At 19.1% G+C, this 20,890-nt stretch overlaps 1 protein-coding gene across 10 annotated transcripts in view; it reads right to left on the minus strand.

Annotated features, from left to right (window-relative positions):
- The window catches only part of LOC724177, a 76,866-nt gene that overhangs the window by 55,012 nt on the left and 964 nt on the right, over positions 1 to 20,890 (minus strand). The window contains exons 1-2 of one of the 10 annotated variants that reach the window (XM_006558169.3): positions 2,268 to 2,309; positions 1,444 to 1,536 (exon numbers count right to left, since the gene is read on the minus strand). The exons of 2 other annotated variants lie outside the window; for them this stretch is intronic. In XM_006558169.3, coding sequence (XP_006558232.1) covers positions 1,444 to 1,477 — 34 coding nt within the window. In that variant the 5' untranslated portion in view covers positions 1,478 to 1,536; positions 2,268 to 2,309. Of the gene's footprint in view, positions 1 to 1,443; positions 2,188 to 2,267; positions 2,310 to 20,890 lie in introns of those variants that run through there. 7 more of the 10 variants (XM_006558168.3, XM_016913937.2, XM_016913936.2 and 4 more) reach the window with 7 other exon arrangements.

Here is a 20,890-nt window from a genome sequence, read left to right on the forward strand (position 1 = left end):
AAATTCTAAATTATGATTTGAATAAAATTTATAAATCATCTCTTCGCATTTAATTATATATTTGTTATAATAAATTTTTGATTTTATTTTTTAAATTTATTATTAATAATTTATTATTAATAATTGTTTTTAATAATAAATATAAACAAAAATTGAATTTTGAATTAAAATTTTTTAAAAAATCGTCAAAAAATTTATTATTATGCATATACTATATTAATTAATTACAATATTTTAATTTGTTACAAAAAGATTTTAGAAAGTAATAATAATACATTTGTAAATACTAACTACGCATAAAAATGAATTAATGCATCATCAATTTTATGTCATACAATCTCAATGAAAGATTGGTAGGTATTATCTATACGCTCCTGAAATATGTATTTCATGTTTTCAAGCGAACTTATAATCAGTGTTCTTTTAACAAGACAAAAAAAGTTTAATTATCTAAAAACGTAATAGATTTATTTGTATTATTCACGTTCAAGATTAAGAAATAATGAAACGCCAAATATAAAGTATACGAAGCACATCGGTATTGTAAGATCATTTTATCACTTTCCGTAATAAATTTTTCAAGCAGGTATGCAACTTCACTTGTCATGTGAAAGGAGAGAACAAATATCGACGAGAAAATATTGGTAATATAACTGTAAAAGCATAAGAATATTTTCTTATCTCATTCTTACTAATTACGATGGTATGCGTTTCATTGAAAAGCATTCATCGAATATTTTAAAATTAAAAATATATACATATGTATAAAAGAAACAGTATCATGGAACATGCGAAAATTGTAAAAAATGAACGTGCTTTCAGATAAATTCTTGTAGAAAATGTTTCTATCCTCGCTTGTTCTCGAATCTCGAAGTTTTCAATTGAATAATCGCGATGATACGTCATTACATGTATTATTGACTTTATTGCACCGTTTAATATAAATTCTTACATTGGACTTATATTTTATCAATTCATTCGTCTATTATGTCGGATAAGTAGTAGATTAACGATTATATTTAAGTAATGGGAATATCAAAAAAAAAAAAAAAAAAGAAATTAGTTTGATCTAATTAGATGTACCATTGACAAAAGAAGAAAAATGTAATTTTTATTGTCGTCCATGGATGAATTGGATGTCATTCGAAATGTATATATTCAAATGCGGAAACATGCTCGCATGATTAATTGAATATATATGTATGTACGTTCTTTGAATAGAAAAAGCGTTGAAAATGTTGGAGATAATATAAAAGAAAAAAATAATAGTATAGTTTAAAGCAGAAGGAAAAACGGACGTCTGATTCTACTACAAAGTTTGTTTATGCTTCTCAAAGGTCACGAGTTATACAAAAGATGGGCAAACGAGAAAGCACTTTCTTTCCCACATGCGATCCACGTACATCGTGCAGCATGCTGGACATCAAATGTTCGTGTACGTACCGACTTCGGCATGTTGTACGGAGAATTCCAACATAGTAGGTTGAAATCGGCGGAATCGACCTGGCTATCGTATGTCGACGTAAAGGGAGGATGCTATCGCACGGCAAGGACACATAGATGCACCAAATCAACAACTATATACGTATATATAGATGTACATATATATATATATATATCTCGATGTGTGTGTATACGTGTGTGAGCGCGCGTATATATGTATATCCGCTAGGAACAATGTAACGTGTGTGTACTTTCAAATGCACTCAAGCTGTCAACTGTAGGAAGAAGATGGCGACAGCTAATCAAGCGTTAGATCCTGAAACATACTTAACAGTCGAAATGTTTTCATCAATGCGACCAATCCCCAATAAAGATCTCTCGGTTAGCTTCGAATTTGATACAGCATCGACACCAATATCTCTCGAGGACGATAGAAAACTCACGGACACGCATTAACACACACGTGCACACACTTGTCGAGTCGGTATGTGTAATATATCTGCACCAGCACGCGACCACGCACGTATTTACGCGTTAAAAGTTAAAAAGTAACGGGCAAGGTGATCGTGGAGAGTCTCTCTCGTTTATGACAACCGAGAGTAAAGAAGAAGGAGAGACTTTTCACCTTCGACGGACTTCGCTGAACTGACTGAACCAAGGAACGCTCCCGTTCCCGTTCCCGTTCCCTCGCCACTGATTTTCCCCTCCTTCTCCTTTACTCCCGAACAACCCCACCCCGTTTCTTCTCCTTCCCTTTTCTCTTCTCTCATTTACACCGAACGCGTGTTTTCCATTCCCGAGGGAACGACTAACGATCAACGCACCTGTTGCTACCGTTCGATTGAACCACGGCTGTCGAACCATGCTGAATGATACGGCAGCGAGAAGGTTGTGTATATATGTATACGCCAGCCTCTCACTTAGCCTTATACGCGTGTAGAATGCTGTCATGCGTCAAGACGAGCACTGTTTTCGATTAGATTCTTATCGGACAAAATGTAGTAGCACAATAAGATGATACGTTCGTTTATCACTACGAGGGGAATTGAACAAAGCGCAAATTGTGTCTTCGTGTCTTCATTTATTCGTTTGTTAATTTCTTTCTTCGTATATAAATATATATACATTATATTTCTTCGATCTTTTCTTTTTTTCTTTCTCATTTTTTTAATTCAAAATTTTAGAAAGCAGACCAACAAGCTTTACTAGAAAGTATATACGTGTATGTTCGCGTGTTCTAACCAATACATATGTATATATATACTTGTATATTCAAAACTTATTTATCCGTAAATTGCTAAAGAGGATATTGAATTCTCAATTAAAATAAACGATATAAATTCTTTGCTTTTGTAAATAATGTTTTCTTTTTATTTTTTGTTTTATTCAATCTGATAATCAAAAATTCTTTAAAATTTAATTAATTGGCCGACATTTGACATTGAATTAGAGAATAACAAGAAAAAATATTTTTTGTAATGAATTTATTCTACTATGGTTATACACATCTTAAAGTTTTAATTTAACGACAAACAATAAATTATTATAAATTCTATTATAAATATTTAAATTTAAAGAATATTATTTAATTAAAAAATTTAATTAGATTAATATATGGATTTGAATTGAATGATAAAATTTCAATATGTCAACTAAAAATTTAATATATTTGCAAGTAAAAATACGAGATATCAATATGCAAATATTCTATTTCAGCACTTGAAGAATTAGAATTAAGTGTAATACAGATTAAAGTAAATGCAAAACAGGGAACATTTTGCTGTTTGTGCTCGAAAGAATTTACCGATGACCGTTAACCTCGATAGTTTCCGGATTATATTGACAACACTCAAACGTTATGACCATCTAACTACCAAAAAATAAAGATAATTCTTATAATAAGATAAATAAATTATATTTTTATACAAATAATTTTTGTTCATATATACTTAATTTTTTAATTTTGGAAAATTTCATTCAAAAATTACAGAAATTTTTATATTAAAGAGAAAATATAATTTGAATTTAATATTATTATTTGACTTAGTCAAATATTTCAACTGTAAACTGTTTTATTTAATTATTTCCTTAAGATTAAGTTTCACTTTAAATTTTATATAAATTAAATATTTTTAAAAAATTATAATTTTATGATTTTTTTTAAATTAATGCTTAAATGAAAAATAGAAAAATAAATAATCTTCAAAATATCGTGACAATAGAAAGTAATAAAATGTTTTATGTTTAAGTTGAAATATAATAAAAAAAGTTTAAAAAAATAGATTTAAGTGAATTGCGAATGAAACTATTTTTATCATATAGCATATCATTGTGAATCAACAATATAAATGATATATTTTAAATAAATATAAAATAAATTTTTTTTATAAATAAATTAAGAGTATATATAAATAACAAATAATAAAATATTTAATTAATTAATGATGTATTTCTTTTTTTTAGAATTATATAAATTATAATTAAATTATAATTATAAACATTGATAAAAATTTAGATAACTTGTTTATTTTGAGAAGCACAATTTTTAATTAAATAACAATTACATATAATTAAAAATAGAATTATTTAATGATTTTGTTCCATATTAAAAAATCAATAAAGTTAATAAATTATTTTATTTTTAAAATATCATTTTTGCATTCCAATGAGAATAAATATTTATCTATTATTATTATATATTTATAAAATTATATTGTCTCTATGCAACAGTTTAAATATATTGCTATATTTGAGTACATATTTAAAGATGATAAAAAATTACAATATACACATCCAATTCGGTTTTCTTAGCTTAAGCTATAAATAAAATGTAAAAATTGTTTAAAATCGAATTCTACAATGCAAATTCTATAAAATTACTTGACAAGTTTTATTACTCGCTAAATTTGCTTAATCTATTAGAACAAATTAGCGTTAACTGCCAACACGTCCAAGGTCAGTATGGTCAATCAATCCTCTTTTTCTCGTCTAAAGCTTTAAATCAACGTAGGCGAGTTACATACCAAGAGCAATTCAAGTCAATACTATAAATTGTGTTATATATTGTATACTTCATATTTTATACTATTTTCCATATAAAAGATTAGGGATATTATAGAAGTCATTAAGTTAAGTTAATATGATGACTTGATAGAATGTAAAGTATTTATCGTGACTATTAAAATATGCATAATCATCAGAATTATACAATATAATCAATAAAATTTATTAAAGAAACAATATTTATTTAATACAAATGATTGAATAACATTTGAAAAAACAAAATTAAATATATTTGTTTTAAACGTATATATACTAAATAATTTATTACAAATAAAAATTATGTGTTGTTAATAACATAATTGATAAATATATAAAAATATTTTTTTTTCCAAACATTATAAATTTTTCTAATATATATGTCGAATATTATACAAATTATAATATTTTAATAAGTATATTTCAAAATAAAGAGTATTGAAAATATTATACTAATCTTAGAAATAATACACTATTTTATTTAGATTTATTTTTATATTTAAATAATTTTATTTAGAAAAAAAAACAAATACATATTTAATAAAGAAATAAAAAAGAAATAAAAAAAGAAATAAAGAAAACTATTGATTAATAATAAATTATTTCTTAAATTTTTTAATATTTTTATTATAAATAAAAATTTTATTTCATATAAAAATAATTATTAAACTGTTAAAAATATATTAACAATATTTATTTAAAATATAATTATATAATAATATTTTTGTATTAATATAAATTTATAATTATTATTGCCAAGAATGTTATTATTTTTATTTGTTATCTTTTGTTTGTAAATTATTTTTATTATATATAATATAATAGAAAATGTTGATCAAATATATTTTTCAAAAATATTATCTCATAATTAATGTTCAAAAAACAGTCATCGAAATATTTAAAGAATATATTAATATGATTAGTACATATTCTCAATATAAAGTGCAAAATACTTTTTATAACAAGATAATACGTAAAAAAACATATTTGTCCAACTTGACCTTACTTTAAAATTATAGATATTTTTATATATGTTTAATTTTGAAAGATATTAAAGATAAAAACAAAAATTTTAAGAATTTTGATGAAAAAAAAACAGATTCAAGAAAAGAAATATGAGGAAATGTAAATATGCAAAGAAATATATAAATATAGAATATTTTCAATTTTTTTTTGTATTTCATCCAATCAATTTTGATAATTATTGATATAAGAAAAATTAATTTAAAGTATATAAAAAAGTTTTATCATGGTTTTATCTATTAGTCTTAAGTAATCAATAAACTTTGAAATGTTTTAATGTGGCGATAACAATTGTGCATAATTATTTCTTGTAAAAAATTCCATTATAATCGCAAGCTAAAATAGTTTTCTCATCGTTCTGACGTTAATTTCAACGTGCAATTATTTCAAGTATTTGTTCAAATAGCTACCGATAATTCTCGTATTATTTCTGCAATATGAATTTTAATCAATAGAATAATCTATTGGATAAAAAAAAATACTAAAGTAAATGTGAAAGAAAAAAAAAATAAATGTAGAAGAAAACAATATTGGAAGGAAATTATATATCGTTTAGATAATTTCTATCTCTCACAAAGATTAAATAAATTGTTGTGTCTTCTTTAGAAATATTGACATTTTACCACCCGCGAAGGTCTTACGCATTGATAATCGCTGTTGCTGATTATATGTATATGTTATCATTGTATAATATATATACAATTTTTGTAGATATATTAATATATTTTTAAAATAAACATATTTAATCTGATTTAGCACTATTATGTAAAAACAAATCTAAAATAAAAATTTTAATATTAAGATTAAAAATACGAAAAAAATTTTTGATATATAAATATCTATACGATACATGTATATTACATGTATATTAAATGTAAATAATTTTTACATTTAATCATATTTTTATAATTACATTTCTTTTCAGAATTATAATTCATTCAATATAAAATACAGACAAAAATCAATAAAAATTGAGTTGATATTTTCCAATTATACTGTATTGTTCATAAATGACAAAGAATTTCAGATAAGATAAAAACGAAAACAATCAGCACACAAGAAATATAATTATGTGAAGGTTATGAATTGTTTAAATTTTTATTTTATTTTTAACATGTCATTTTTTTGATTTTACATATTTTAATTTTTACTATTCAATATTTCGAAATAATATCTCGAAAGCATTATTGTGAAATATTGAATATGATATATTTGTTAAAAAATAACAAATAAGTTAAAATAACTGATTATTATGTTTGTTGAAATATTCTTGTTGGCTTTCATACAATCATTTTCAGAATTATGTTCGTTATTTTATTCTTTTATGTTCTCTTTTATTCTCTTACAAATGCGTGTTTCATTCGTATTATTTATGAAATTCAATGTAAAATAAGATACAGTAAGTAATAATACTAACATTTTTAAAAAAATTGATAATGAAAGACATTCAAATATAATAAATATTTACATATATATTCATTAAATTATTGTGTATTTATTGGGAAGTTAATAGCAAAATTAATTAAATTTTTGTCAATTATCATCCTTTATAGCAAAATATAATTATATATAAAAATATATATATATATAAATATATATATAAAAATTTAAGTAGTATATAAAAATTTCTATATATTTCTCTTATAAAAAAAAATATTTTAATATTTTCTTATCAAATTTATTAAAATTTTTTTAAATAAAGTATTTATTATATATAATTATTATTGTTATTTATTTTTATACTTATAATTGTTATATTATGTGAAATTTTATATTCAAGAAGAATATCTATTCAAATTATTAAATTTTATAATTAGCAAATATATTTTTTGTTATATTGTTATTATAAATTCCTCAATTTTTTATACATAAATATTTTAATTAACATTTATTTTTAAAACAGACATATTACATATTAAAGTTTTTTTTTTAGACTTAAATTGCTTGCTACTTAACATTTAACTTGATCTTCTTTCTTAATGCTTTCTTATGCTATATCTTTCTTTCTAAAGTAGCATTTAAAAACAGAAACGTGATGTGAACGTGCAATTGAAATGTTAAATTTCGTTTGTACACATAAATCAGCATATAACAATGTATGATTAAGCTATTAATCTTGACATAATTAATTTCGTATAATTTTAGTATTTATAAAGTTTGATCAATGTTTGAAATTTTTCATTCTTTTAAATGAAATTACTATAATTAAATAAAATTAATAAAATTATTACTATAGTAATGTTTTAATAAAATTATTTATTAAATAATATTACATCCGAACAAATTCTAATAGTAAAATTTATCGATTAATATGATTATATGTTAATAATTTGAATTTTCTTTAGCTTTATTATAAAATATATTTTTTAATAATAAAAGAAAGAGAGAGAGGGCGGAGTTCTGATATATATAATCAATAATAAATATTGATAAAATAAAAATTTTAATTAAGTTTTTTGTTAAATTTTTGTTAAAAATATTTTTATTTACTTTTCATAATAATCAATAGATATATATTTTTATGTTATCAAATATTACATTAGAATCTTTCAAATTTTGCGTGATTTTTATATATTTAAATTGTGAAATTTTTTAAAAAATATAAAGAAAATTGTTATTATGTAATATAATATATAAAAATATAATTATGTAATTATGTAATAAAAGTAAAATTATATAATATTTAAAAAAATATTTAAGAAAAATTAAATTAAATTAAATAAATGTTACGTTTACAATTATTTAGAAATAGAGTAACAAAAATATATATCGTGTTAAAATAATAACTTCAATATACTTTTGCAAGATTAATTTAATTGAGAATTATGATTAATTATAGAATAATTGAAATCAATATATTTACAATAATTTCTAGAATAATTAATTATTAAAAGTTATTAAGAGTTAAATAATTTAAAGACATTAATAATTAATTTTATTAATTTTATTAAATTTTAATATATTCTTATAAGAAAATTTTTAGACTAATATTAGAGCAAATAAACGATATGTATACTCGGATTATTTTGTTTGATAAGAGAATATATGAAAAATTTCCTTTTTAAATGAAAATGAATTCAAATTTTGAAAACTTATTACTGTAAATAAATTGCAGAATAGAATAAAGCTTTACAATTAGATTAAAATTTGAACAATCTCAAGCCATATTATTGGGTATTCTCAACTCTATCTAAAGAGCGTTCATCTTGGTTGCAATCATCTCTTATATGATTATATCACATCAAACACTTAATAAATTGATGTAATTGTAAGTAATAAAGACAGTTGCTACTGACAGAAGGAAAATACCATTGTTAACTTAGCAAGAAAGATATTGGGATGTCTAAAGTCATAAATCAAATTAATTTTTCGTAATTTGTTTGTATTTTTCATATACTTTATTCTTTGTTTAACAAAGAAAGATTCACAAAAATATAATTTTTAAATAAAACTTATATTCTCATGTAATTAGATTTTGATAATTAATAATTTTTAGTAAATTTTAATTTACTTAATTATTAATTCATTTCATTTAATTAATTATTTACTTAAGTTTCATAATTTAAATTGTTATTCTGTTATTAATTAAAAAATAAATTTTTCATTATTATACTAATTACACTTTTTCAGATTACACTTTTTATTATTATCAGATATAATATCATATCAGAATGAAATATAATGCGAAAATATAGAACACGTATCGAATTATTTTAATTTTAAAATTTGAACTTTATACTTAAAAAAGAAAAAATGCAGCAAAGAAATATGTAAATGGCCAACTTAAATTAAAATATTATTATATATTATTTTAATTAAAAAAAATTGTTTTAAATCAATGAATCAATCGTTTTATCTTTCTACTATACTACAGTATATATCAAAATTTATTAAATTTAATTTAAATTTATTAAAATTTTTGCAAGAAAATAATTCTAAGATTAGATTTATTTAAGTCATTATATAATTAAAATTTTTTAATTGTAATAAAATCACTTTTTACAAAATGACATAAAAATATAAAATTGATGAAAATGAATATGTAAATAAATATAATTAACTAATAATTTTTTTCGTTTTTATTTAAATCATAATGTTAATGTTATTTAATTTTAACAAACTTTTAAATTAAATTATTATAATTATTATGACTCGTAATCAGTATATATAGATATATCTTTTACAGTGAAATTTTATTTAACTAGATCTCTTGGGAAACAAATAATTTATGTAAATGAAGTTTATATATCTAATAAGAGAATCTTCGTTATTCATAAGTTTTTGTTCAAATAATAAAAGAAAGTATACATTTAAATAAATAAATTCAATCAAATATTTAATTAACTCTTTCAACAATAAATTAAAAATAAAATTATTAAATATAAAAAACGATCCATTTTTAATTCCCTTAAATCTATATATCTAATTCTATAAATAATAATTATAGAAAAAATTATTCTAACTAAAAAAATAAATATTAATGACTTATCAATTAATAACAAAAAATTAAACTTTATTGAATTAAATATATAAATATTTCACTCAAAAAAAAATAAATTTTTTTTTAATGATTAATTACAATATTATAATATTATTATATTATTAACATATTAATGATTATAATAAATAAAAGAAAACGTAGGCTAAATAATAATTCGCAAAATGAAATATGTAATTTTATTTCTAATGAGATTCTATGCCTCAATAGGTTTTTTGTCAGTAATATTAGAACAATTGTAATAGCCGTATAGTCTTTGTAAAAATTACTGTGGCATATATTAGGCTATTCGCTAAGTTTATCGGTTGTAAATGACGAACTACTTTCAATTTATATTTCACGCCAATTTTCTTTTGTTCTTCAAGAGTTAACTATTAAGCTATAAGAAAATGAATCGATAAATTTATCGGCATGAAATATGTCGGTAAATAATTAAAAGAAAGATGTGTAACGCCAAGATGGTCGAAATGATTGTTTCGTACACATTGCTAAAATTACTATCAAAATGAAATAAAACGAAATAGGAAGTTCATTTTTAATTTATTTATTCTTCACTATTTATAAATATTATTTATATTTCGTCAAATGCAATATAATATAGAAATATTATAAAAAATCACAATGAAGTCAGATCAAGAAATCGGATTGACAATTATTTAGTTTTTAATTGAAATTTAATTTTTTACTAAAATAACTCAATTAAATTATTTAAAATAAGAAAAAAATTGCAATGAAATTATTTTAATAAATACACTGAAATATCAATTATCTTAATTAATTAAAAAATTATAATTATTATTTTAATAAATTAAATTCCTTTGGTTTTTCAGATAAAATAGTTAAAATATTTTTAAATATTTATAAATAATATAATTTAAATAGATATTTATTTATTCCGGATAATTGGTCAGTAAACAATCGAAATTTGAATAATTGAAATATGGATAATCGACATTGTATTGTAAGACAAAGAATCTGAAAAGTATAGCCTAGTGAACAAGTTGATATCTTAATTATGAAAATTTACCTATTACAATATTATATTATTTTCATGAAACTGTTTTCTCTTGTAATACTTTGCCACAAAATGGAATCCAACTCTCTCTCAAATAATAATGAGAATGAATCATTCAAAATAGTATTTCAATTAAAAGAAAAAATTATAATGATATTATTTTAACAAAATAAAATATTGTTAAAAATCTGCATAATTTAATAAATTTAGTATTATTTTATCAGATTTGAAAAGATTAATTAGATATTATAATTAAATTCCATTATAATAAATATTGTTAAATGAATTTTATCATATGTATAATTTCCTAATTTTTCTTTTTTATATTAACAGATATTTTGTTTTATAAAAACATTATCCAAAAGTCGACCAATATTACTTTCTCATTTATTTATTGTACATTATCCAGTTTTTATCTAAAGTCAATAATTAATCTTATCTATTATTATCATAGAATACAGAATTCCAAATAAATCATTTCAAATATTTATAAAAATCTTTTGTAATTGGTTTATAATAAGTTAAAAAAATAAAAATCTTTTTTTATTATTTTTTGTATCTTTGTATTTTCTAATATTTTTTTATTATTCATATATTAATAAATATTTTGCTATATCATATAACTTATATAATTCAATACATATAAATTATATATTATATACTATAGATTATATACTATATAATCTTATATACTAATTATATATATATTATATATATAATTATATATATATATATATATATAGATTATATATTTTATTGAAATATACGTATTTATCTATTGTAATATATAAAAATAAATAAAATTTTATACAAAAAATGTAAATTATACAAAAACGAAAAAATATTATAAGAATTATTTAAAGTTAATTTAATTCATTTTTTGAAAAATTTTTAATTTTCACGCGAAAACTGAGTTAGTTTTTAATTCTTAAATTAACTTGAATTTTGTATAATTGATTATTTTCAAATTTTCTTTTTTTGAAAAATTTTTTTGTTTTGAATTTTTTGTTTAGATATTGTTTTATAATTATTTCAAATTATTTTTTAAAATTGTTTGATATTTTTTAGCGTAATTTAAACTATTTTGAACAATCTAATTTAGAATGCTACGATCTAACGTAACCTAAAATAATAAATTTTAAAAAAATCTATTGAGAATTGTCAATCTACTGATCCAATTTGAATCTTTACATAAATTTCTAAAATTTGAAATTCTAAGTTAATTTTTTAAAAAAGAAATAATTAGTACCAATAAACTTTACTTATTATAGTTTTTTTTGATTTTACAGTAAATCATATTGTTCATATCTTTATAATAAGAAAGAAAATAAGTAATTTAAAATAAATTATAAAATAAATAACAAAAGAACAGAATATAATTTCTTTCTTTTCGAATTATATACTTTCTTCACTTTCTATTATTTATTCTGTTACATTCTTTTGTCGAAATTGAAACTAATGTTTCAAAATAATTCTTCGACGTAATGTTAATGGCAGTGTGGCGACCAAACGAATAGTTTGTGGCTGATAACAAAAGACCAATAGAATAGCTAAGATAAGTTATCGTATATTAAGTTAGACGAAAGATTAAACAGATATCGATTTTAATGATAGATCTTTCCATCAAATAGTAGATAATATATGACACATATAATAATCTATTAAAATAATATGTATTAATTATGTATAAAATAAATAGCTAAATGATAATAAGATATGTCAAACATATGTTATAAATATTCATTGTATTCTAGCTGGATAAGGCTATATTTTTGAAATAATTGAAGATATGAAATGTCGTAAGATAAAATTCTTATGTATATATTAATGTTATATAATATATAATGTATGAATTTTTTTAATACATCTGGAAAATCAAAAGTCATTTTTTTTACACGCTAATTTATTTATAAATTAATGAAAAATGATATTAAAATATTTATATTTTGAAAAGAATCAATTTAAATATATTTTTATTTTAGTTTTGTTTAAAATTAAACATATTAAATATAAAATCTGCAATGAAATCAATTTTTATTCATAATATTTATAAAAATGAGAATATTTGTTAAAAAATTTTAAATTAAAATAAATGATTTAAATATTAATTGGTTTCTTTTTTTAAAAATGTTTCAAAATTATTTGATTTTAATAGAATAATAATGTTATTATTTTTAAAAATAAAATATTTTAAATCTATTTTAAAATTATATGTCTATTATACTATATAATATCTATCTTTAATAAATATTGATTGATTTTTATTCTCAAATATTAAAATTTATTTGTAAATATTAGAAATTATTTATTTTTAATTTTTACGCAGGTATTTTTTTTTTCTATGTTTGTATCTTAAAATTTTTATAATCCCTTATGAGAATAATTTAAATAAGTTAAATTTTACTTTGGAATGCTAAGAATTTTTTTCCTGATTAATTTTAATGTACAATTGAAACAGATTTAATAATATAAATTTTAATTGTCAAAATTCATGATTTTAAAGTTACATGTATGTAAAATTTAATGTTCATATTATACCTTGACACTATATTGTACGTCATTCATAGTCCAAATGGATCAAATTATTAAATGCATATAAATGATGATTATTTAAACGGAGCGATTTAAAGCTGTATATACAGATGTACAGCACATGTTCTTTGTTCTGACAATTTATTGTATAAAATACAATAATTTGGCCAAAAATATGATTTAATTTGAATTTAATCTAAATTATATTTAGATTGTTTCAATTATTAAAAATATTGCATTTTACATATATATGATCTTTAAACTGAATTTCGATAGTTAAAATCAAAATTCTATTTTTTAAAATTTATCAAAAAATATTTATAAAAATAAAAAAGTTTCAAAACTTCTACTTAATCACATAATTTTATTTCGTAAATATTTTCAATTTAAATTATGATTCTATATGATGACATGATTTCTATTTAAGCATTTTTAATTAATATCTTTTATTTTATATTTGCCATATGTTTTTATATATACATTATTTCATAATATTTTATTTGTCTTAATATCATCAATATGAAATATGAAACAATTTCAATTTTACAAAGAAAAAGAAAATAAAACTTTCATTCTTTAAATAAAATATAAATTTATGAAACCTAATTATTTTATTCGGTTATCTTATCTTATACCAAAATCCTCGACAGATTATGAACATCCAATATGTATCTAAAGCTGTCAGATTATCGTTATTCGTATTGCTCAACTTATATTGCCTGGTATACAGCAGCATTAATATGTAAATTGCTCTGTTTAGATAAAAAAATTTTTCAATGTCATTCGGCAAAAGAAATGCTCTTGGAAACTCTTGGAAAATAATGTTAAGATTTTTAAAACAAATATAAATGAAATCGACATTATTAAGAAATGATATATTAAACGTGAAAATATTATTAATAGAAAAATTACCAATTACTATAAATTTAACAATAAGTGAAATTATTATAATAATAATGATATTATAAGTAATAGTAGTGATATTATTTTAATATGGAAATGAGGTTTCGATATAAGATGCATAGATAAAAAGAAAAATTTGAAAATTGTTTAAAAAAAAAATTTATTTTATTTGTTTCTGAAATTATAAGTATAATATTTTATTAAAGATATTTAAAAACATATAAATATATGCATAAAAAAGAAGAATAAAAAGCTTTCAAAATATTTCTTTTATTAAGTTTTTTTAGAATATTTATTGTAATAATATATTTTTCAATAAATAATTTCTAAATATTTTCCAATAAAATTGTTTATAACATGTATACTATATAAAAACATCTTTATCATATCATTAATGTTAGTATCTCTAAACAGAAATGTTTCTGAATAAACAACATTAAATTCGATAAATAAGTGTTTTTAAAATTCAAATTATATTTCGAAAGAGATTATTTTTTTCAATTTCAATTTGCCCTGAATTAAAGTCTTCATCTATCATATGCATGCACAAAATATTTGCATTTCTTATCTTAATTCGGGAATATAATATCATCTGACTTTCGTAGTTGACATTTCATATATACTATATTTCAAATTTACAATATTATAATCAAGAGGTAACGAAATATGGGAAAAATAACAACATAAGATTATATATCACGTGTTACTTATTATGTAAGTACTTATTATATTTTATTCAAAATATTTTTGCATTTCGTGACCAATTTTTTTAAAAATAATATTCCTATTGTCTAAAGTAATTATGGAATCGCAATCTAAAAGAAAATCATGGAAATCATCTTTTTTGGAGATTGCTGATATTATTTCTTCATTTTAATATATGCGCTTTTATAGATTAAAGTCTTAGAAACTTTTTCTTTTGCTATTACAAGAAATTATAAGAAAAAATAATATTTATAATTAATTAATATGAATTTTATTAATTTTTGAAAAGAAATTATTAATTAATATTAATTATTATATGAATATAATTAAAGAATATAATTAATCGCATATGGGAATATTTTTTGTCAATGAATAAATTCACTATTCACTATTAAAAATAAAATATTATATTTATTTCACTAATTTTATTATATTTTTATATATGAAATTTTTCATAAACTATTTTTATGAAAAATTAAGAGAGTAAAAAAAAAAACTTGGAAAACAATTATTTTAAATAATTGTTGAATAGCTATGTCATTTCCATTATTTTCATTGTATTCTTACTGACAGAGAAACTTTACAACATAGAAGTTACAGACAATATAAATATACAAAGATATTACCTATCATAAATTATCTTTAATTTGAGTACTAGACTAAATGCAATAATCCTTAATACTAATCATTAAAGCCATTAAAATATTTAAAAAAAATTTAGAAGAAACATATAAAGCTTTTATTTTTATGAATGAATAATTTATGACTCTCAGACTCTTAAATATACTTATACTATTTTATGTATAAATATTAATATATATTCATTTCAAAATTTTTTATGTTAGCTTATTTTTTAAAATCTAATTAAAAAAAAATCTTATTGCACATGATTCATAGAAATATTAAATATCATTGATAATTGATTAAATATTATTAATTTCAAACTAATTATTTAGATTCATTTAATGAATTCATTTTTATTTTAAATATAACATACGATATTTTTGATATTAATCTAATACAATCATAGGCTTGAATTCATTTCATGGAACATGTAAAAAAAATATGTAAAATCAACAGTCATAAGTATGCTCATGACTATTGTGCATGAATAGTACACGTGATTAGCTAATAAGATGACGTACATTACTTACTTATATATGTATACATAAGATACATAAGAATATATAGTTTAAGAAGAATAACCCATTTCTTATAACTTTTAGACTATTGCAATTTATCATATATCAAATTCATTATATCAAATCACAATATATAGTGTTAAGATTAAATGCTAATAGAATCAATTTCTGCTTACTCATGAAATATTATTTATCACATTGAATTTTACTTTTTGCAATATCATGATTATTATATAATAATAAATAATTATTGGAAATAATCAATTATAATCGCTTTATTCTTTATTTCATCAAATAAATTGCGTTCCATTTCACTTAATATTGCATAAGAAAAAAATGATTTCAAAAATTAGAATTACAAATGAGGTGAATCATCTAAAAGAGAACCATTTAGAGCGAATAATTTATCATTCCAGGATATAAAGCTGAATAACAGATCATGTAAACATGTTTTTGAAATTTAAAGAAATATAATTAGTAAAAATTATTCATTTATAGATCACATTATATTTTGATAATTTACATCAATTTTTTTGTATTAAACAAAACAATATAAAAACAATATAAAAAAAAAACAAAATTATTACAATGTCAAAAAAATTTGTGCATGTATCACATATAATTATATAAAAAATTAAAAATGTAAAGAAAACATAATATAATGTAAATTAAAAAGAAATTTACAAGTATATAATTAAAAATAAAATAGTATATATAAAATAAAAGAAATAAAAGTTTAACAACAAAAAAATATTTTTTAAATAATTCATATAATATAGTATAAATTTTTATACTAATATAGTTTAAATATTTTCTAGACAATATTAATGGTTTTTATATTATAATATAAAAACTAATGTATAAAAATTAATAATATAATATATATTATATTATACAAATATATGTAACATATAAAATAATATGGATAATATAAAAATATGAAATATATAATAATAGATATGACATGTAAAAGCATACAAGCCCATTGTTTGCAGAATAAGTGTTGATCTTCGATGAGATATGTAAGTAACTTGCGTTTCCATGCGGAAGATTTTTTTACGAACGAAGGTCCTCGAAAGTTATTTTTTCTTTTTATCGAACCAAATGTTATATATGCGTATACTGAAACGTTTCCATTCGTGCCAAACCAGTTCCGGTCGGATATTACACGCCACTCGTTCCATATAATTGAAAAATGCTATTTATTTTTTATTTCGATAATTAACGAATTTATTATTTTATAGAGAAAAAATATTTTTACAAAAAATAGAATACATCTTGTTAATGATATTCTAACTTCAAAATTTTATTTTAAAATGTAAATAGATATGATTAAAAATAAAAATTACTAATGCATAAATCTAGAATTTATATAATATATCTTATTTCAATCTATTAATGCAAACAATTCAATAATTATGTATTCAGTGAATTCAATGAAAAAGAAAAATATACTTGGAGAGTTATATTAAAGAGAAAATTATAATACTCAAGAAGAATTTTGCTGATTAAAGGACTTAAAATTAGGTATGATGAATATGATGGCTAAAATGGGTATAATGGATTGAATATGAGATGAAGAGTATTTACTGAAAGTACATATAATTATAATATGAAGTAAAAAAATTATTTTTAGTATTTTAATTTTTAGAAAATTTGTCTATAATACATAAATAATTAATATTCAGTTTAATTTAATAAAATTATTTTTTGTGAAAATATATAAAAAAATTCTTTTTTTTTATATTATTATTATCTTTTAGATTTTTAAATATAATGATTTTAAAATAATATAGATTTTTTTCAAATTTATTTCATGATTTAGTCTGTTATAAAACATTCGGTTATTCTTTTTAATATGTTTACTTAACTGTATTGTCTTATTTAATATTCAATTGAAATATATATTTTCAAATGATTAGAAAAAAATCACAATGTAAATATAGTTAAGTAAAAATAATTTATTATTTTTATATTATAATAAAAGCGCAATTTTTTATACTTCTATTATGAACGCAAATATAAATATAAATATATATATATGTGTGTGTGTGTGTGTGTAAATTTTTTGTGTATATATATATATATCATAAAGTTAAATAGTTACATTTTTTTAGAATTAATCTAAATCTAAATATAAATGTAACTATAATAACATATATAAATGAATTTTTATTATATATTAATATTAATGAATTTTTTGAAAGAAACAGATTTTCTGAATGATAACAAAGTTACTAACTATTGAAAATTTAAATGTTATTACCAACTATAGAAATTTATTGCACATAAAAAATAATATGCTATTTTATCAATAGTAATTTAGATAATCCAAATTTCATCACACGATTTTATGAGAAGACTATATAAAAGGTACATAACAAACCTAAATTTCAAATACGTTAATATGTTAATATCTAAATTAATATTAAATTTACAAATTCTAGAAAAAAAAATATTAATTTTGTATTAATTATATTTTAACTTAAATAAATATTATAAAAAATAATGTAAAAAACTAATTTTTTTATAAGATTTGATTTTTATTCAATAAATTCTTTTTACATTTTTTCTAAATAAAAACAAAAAAAAATTATATTTTACAAAACAATTTTTAATAGATTCTTAAAGAAGCAATATTTTTTTACAATTGTTAATATATTATAATATTCAATAATATATTAAAATATTTATAATAAGATATATATAATATATGAATATCATTTTAATTTTAATATTATATATCAATATTTTTAAATAAGTTTTAAGAATTTTTATATCTATTTTATTTGATTAAATAAATAATTTTTATAAAAAGAAATATCTAGAAAGAAATAAATATAAAGAAATTAATATCTATTAATTAGAGATACGTATTAATATCTATTAATTATAAGATATATAAAAAGAAATATTTAGAAAGAAAGAAATAAATATAAAGAAATTAATATCTATTAATTAGAGATATGTATTAATATCTATTAATTATAAGATAAAAATATATCTAAATTTATCTATTTATATCTCGTAATAATGCATGATAATATGTATTCATCTAATTAAAATATGAAGAAATAAATTTATTCACATAAATTAATATCATAAAACTTCTTTATGTAAAAATATTTTAAAAATATACAATAACTAGATTTAAATAATCAATTTTCTTTTTCTTCTTTTAAAATATTATATAATACTATAAAAATTTTATTTTTATTATTATTCCGTGTTAATTACTATAATTATTATTATAACCGAATTAAGTAAAAAATATGAGAAATATAAGTAATTATATTAATTAATTTTATATATAATAAAAAAATAAATTAAATTTCATGAAAATTAAAGAAAATATTCAAAAAAATGTAAATTAATTTATAAGTTAAAATTAATATATATTAATAATTATAATATATTAATATTAATACAATTTTGCTATTATAAAAATATTATATAATTATAAAATGTTGAAAATTATTGTTTTTGAAATAATGTTTAATAAAAAAATAATTTGATATTTATCTTATTTGTTTGTAAATGAATTATTAAAAACAAATATAATATATATTATATTCATTTAATTGTTAATAACAATATACCAAATATAAAAAAATATATATCGATCATATACATAACTTATTATTAAATAACAAAATAAAATTAATACAATAGAATCTCAATAATTTAACATGCTAGAGCAACATTTTTTAACTTTGTATGAAAACATTCTTCTAGAATATTAAATGTGTTTGAAATCACCTTATACTGATTTGAAATCATCTTTTATAATATTTAAATAATATATAATCCTTCTGTTTCTCTTATAACATAGATTAAAAAATTAACACGGTTTTATTGTTATAAAACAATTAACTATACTTTTGAATTAATTATTAAGAAAATTATTCTAATAGTTCTGTAAACATAATTACGTTATTAAAATAAATAAGTATTAAAAATCATAAAAAATGACAGCAATGATATCCTTATGAATCGCAACCCAAAAATATACTAATAAATGCAATACAGAATTATTGAACTTATATTCTAATATGATATTTTTAGTATGAAAAATAAGAAAATGTAATTATGATTAATATAATAAATATTCTTAATAAAATTTCTTAATTAATTTCTATATTTAACACAGAATATAAATGTATAAATATAATACTTTTAAATCTTTTGAAAATTTCTAAAATTAAAATTTTGTTTAACTATATAAAATCATACATACACAAAGATAAACTTAACTCAAATTATTTGCTATACATTTAGGTATGTATGTTATTTTACCTCTGCAATTTAAAGTTTACTTCCATAAATCAAGCTTTTATCACCGGTGGTTCTACAACTCGAATTAATTATGTGTTGCAAATCAATAATCGATTATTGGATACTTTCCTTTCCTTCAACTATTATAATTATCCTACTTGAAAATGACATTTACAAACTTGAATCATTATACAATTATATTATTTCAATAAAAAATAAAAAAAAATATAAAGTATCAAATTTTCATTTGTTAAATTTTTTATCCAAAATCTTCGATAAAGTTCAATAAAATAAAACTTTTATAATTTGCAGATT

The sequence above is a fragment of the Apis mellifera genome, linkage group LG9, assembly GCF_003254395.2.
Source record: "Apis mellifera strain DH4 linkage group LG9, Amel_HAv3.1, whole genome shotgun sequence".
NCBI classification, from domain to species: Eukaryota; Metazoa; Arthropoda; class Insecta; order Hymenoptera; family Apidae; genus Apis; species Apis mellifera.